The sequence below is a fragment of the Phragmites australis genome, chromosome 5 (assembly GCF_958298935.1).
Source record: "Phragmites australis chromosome 5, lpPhrAust1.1, whole genome shotgun sequence".
Lineage (NCBI taxonomy): Eukaryota > Viridiplantae > Streptophyta > Magnoliopsida > Poales > Poaceae > Phragmites > Phragmites australis.
In genome coordinates this window covers 26,952,227-26,955,187 of record NC_084925.1, presented here as the reverse complement: position 1 = coordinate 26,955,187, position 2,961 = coordinate 26,952,227, and the positions used below count along the sequence as shown (strand labels likewise).

The window sequence follows — 2,961 nt, the reverse complement described above, 5'->3', positions numbered from 1 at the left end:
CTTTTGGTTCAACTAGGGGTGCTTCTTCTGCTTCGGGCTAGCAGAGTAGACAATGAAAAGGATCCGATCGATCCATGTTTCTCTTCAGTGCCATATCAGGCTCAGCCTGTGCATGCAGATCTAGTATGGCGAAGTTGACCTGCCCTTGAGATGGAGCTGTCAAGCACTGACTAAGGGCGATTATTGGGACTGAGATACGATGCTTCCCTATCGCAGGCCATGTGGATGGACTGATGATATTCATCCTTATCCTAACTGCTAATGAACATGCCTCATATGCATTGCATTGTGTTTCTTTTGTTTGACTAACTAGGAGATGATGTGATAGATGCAATGCGAGATACGAGCCATGCTATCCCTGCCGACCTAGTTTAGTGATCATGCAGCTCGATCAAAATTCAGCAGCCACGCTTGCAACGCAGTAATTTGACCAGCAAAACAAGAATTGGATTGAAGCATGAGCTAAACTTTTTTCATCCATTTCTTTCTACCAAAAGTCCTCTAACCATGTACAGGTTTTTTTCGTCTCCGGGAACCAATTATTTTCTTCTCTATCAGCTCTCACCGAATCAAGAAATGAAATTTGGAAAAAGGAAAAAAAAACAGAGAATTTCCCTTCCATCCATGCATTCATCCGCTTTGCATGGTCCATCAGAACGGCATGATGTGGGTGGCCTTGGAGTCGTAGCCGGCGAGGCAGCTCTTAGCGTTCACCTTGAAGATCTTGAGCAGCTCCGACGCCATCTGCCTCGCCGCCGTCGAGCACCCGCTCTGCATCAGCAGCAGCAGCCTCGTCAGCCCGCCCTCGCACGCTGCCGCCGCGTCCACCGTCCTCCGGTCCCTGTACCGGTGGCACACCGCCCACAGCACCGACACCGCCGCCTCCGCGCCGTCCATCCCGCCCTTCATCATCTTCGACACCACCGCCGGGATCGCCGACTCCGCCGACTCGCATATCGCCGCGCGCCCCTCGGCGCACCCCACGGCGGCCTCCAGCACGCGGAGCGCTTGGCTAGGGGAGCCGGCATCGGCGATCAGGATGCGCACGGCTGCCGGGACGGCACCGAGGCGGACCATCTCGGACCGCGAGCGCCGCGTCGCGGCGATGGCTGCGAGGCAGGAGAGCCCGGCCGCCACGGCATGCTTGTCCAGGCTGCCCTTCTCGTTGACGGGGCCGATGAGACGGATCAGCTCGGCGACCAGCTCCTCCGACTCGGCGACCGTCGCGCTCACGCCCGGCGCGGCATTGCGGAGCAACGACTGCACCAGCCTCGCCGCGTCGACCTGCGCCTCCAGCGCGCTGCCGCTCCGCAGCACGCGCGCCAGGGACGCCACCGTGGACGCGGCGTCGGTGGCGAGGGCGGCGGCCACCCGTTTCTTGTTCTCCTCCTCGATGCAGTCGGACGTGGCGATCGCGGCGAGCACCCGCACGGCGGCCTCCGCGGCCTCGAGGCCCGCCTCCTTCTCGCCCCTCCGGAGCACGGACGCCAATGTCTCCGCAGCGCCGCTGGCCCTCGCCAGCGCGTTCTTGTCGAATTCGTCGACGTCGTCGTCGGAGAGGAAAGCGGCGAGCTTTCGGAGGGCGGGGCAGGGGTCCGCGCCGGGGGCGGCGACCCGGCGAAGGAGCTCGGCCGCGGCGGCGGCCGGCGTGGGCCCGACGGCGGATGGCGCGGGGGGCCCGATGGCGGATGGCGCGGCCGTGGACGCCCAGAGCGCGATGAGGCGGCGCAGGGTGAGGTTGGGGACGAGGTCAGTGGAAGGGAGCGGGAGCATGGTGGCCGGGCAGGTGGTGTTGCCGGAGTCGATCCAGCGCTGGATGGAGGCGCGTTCATAGGTGACGCCGGTGCAGAGGCTCACCGGCGACCGCATGACGTCCAGCGAGATGGGGCACCGGAAGAGGTTCGGCACCTTCACCTCCAGGCCCTGGTACTCCGCCGCCAGCCGCCCGCCCATATCCCGCCTTCCCATGGACCGATCGACGTTCTTGGCTTGGCTTCTTTGGCTTGGTGCTGTCTGCAATGGCGTTGGGGGCAGAGAGAAGTGGAGGCGACGGAATGGAGTAGAAAGGGAAAGAGTTGAGGAAAAGCATGGTAAGGGGCCAGCAGTATTATAGGCAGTGGTGGTCTTTTCGTTTTACACCCTAGCTTGCCCTTCTATTCCTTAAAGGATCCTTTGGTACTGTGGGCAGCTCTGTAGAAGAAGGGCCAAGCTGATAAATCCCATGGATGCAAATTTTGGTCTTTGAGGGTGCCCAACGCAGGAAGCAAAAGAAGAGGAGAAACTGGGTGTGGAATGCGGAAAGCAGGCGTGGAAAGACGGGAGTAAAGAGGGCGACTTGAGGATGACGTATGGACCGGGCCCGAGGTCGCTTTCGATGCTGCTTCTGGTCATCTTCTTCAAACTTTTTTCTCGTCTTTTTCAGTTATTTCTGTTGCCAATTGGCGAATAGAATGAAATTGTGGTGCAGAAATTGTGGTGCAGAAAAAATTGAGCAGAGTTCTAGCTGGTCGAGCTACCAGAACATTTTGGACTGTCCACGGAGTCAAGCCAGCAAGCTTTTCAAGGCAGGCGGCACGCATGAACGAGGAGCTAGCTGTCAGTGACCAAGTGGTGACCGCGTGAGCAACCGCAGCCTGAGCTGGAGGAAGGCGGGCTGTTGCTTGGCGGCGGCGCCGGCCGTTTACTCGCCCGCCTGCATGCGACTCGACCGCTTTCCCACGGATGCGTGGACCTCGCCAGTTCCGTCGGAGCCTCGGACTTCGTACGCCGATGCGTCGGTCGGCAGCGACGACCGCGGGCTACGCAACAAAACTACAGCTAGCGCCGCTGGGTTGCGCTGTCCGCGGGCAACGCGTGCTGCTGTTGATGCTTACGCGCCGCGGTGCATCGAGGCTTTCGGAAGGGAAGGCGATCGATGAAGGACCAGGAGGACGGTAACAGAAGGAAGAAATATATTTTAGT

At 60.1% G+C, this 2,961-nt stretch overlaps 1 protein-coding gene across 1 annotated transcript; it reads right to left on the bottom strand.

Moving 5' to 3' along the window:
• Positions 1–450: 450 nt before the first annotated feature.
• LOC133919050 (U-box domain-containing protein 27-like) lies at positions 451–2,320 on the bottom strand. The gene has a single exon (XM_062363275.1). It carries the CDS (start codon positions 1,966–1,968, stop codon positions 652–654), a length of 1,317 nt encoding a protein of 438 aa, XP_062219259.1. The 5' UTR covers positions 1,969–2,320; the 3' UTR covers positions 451–651.
• Between the last annotated feature and the right edge of the window lie 641 nt (positions 2,321–2,961).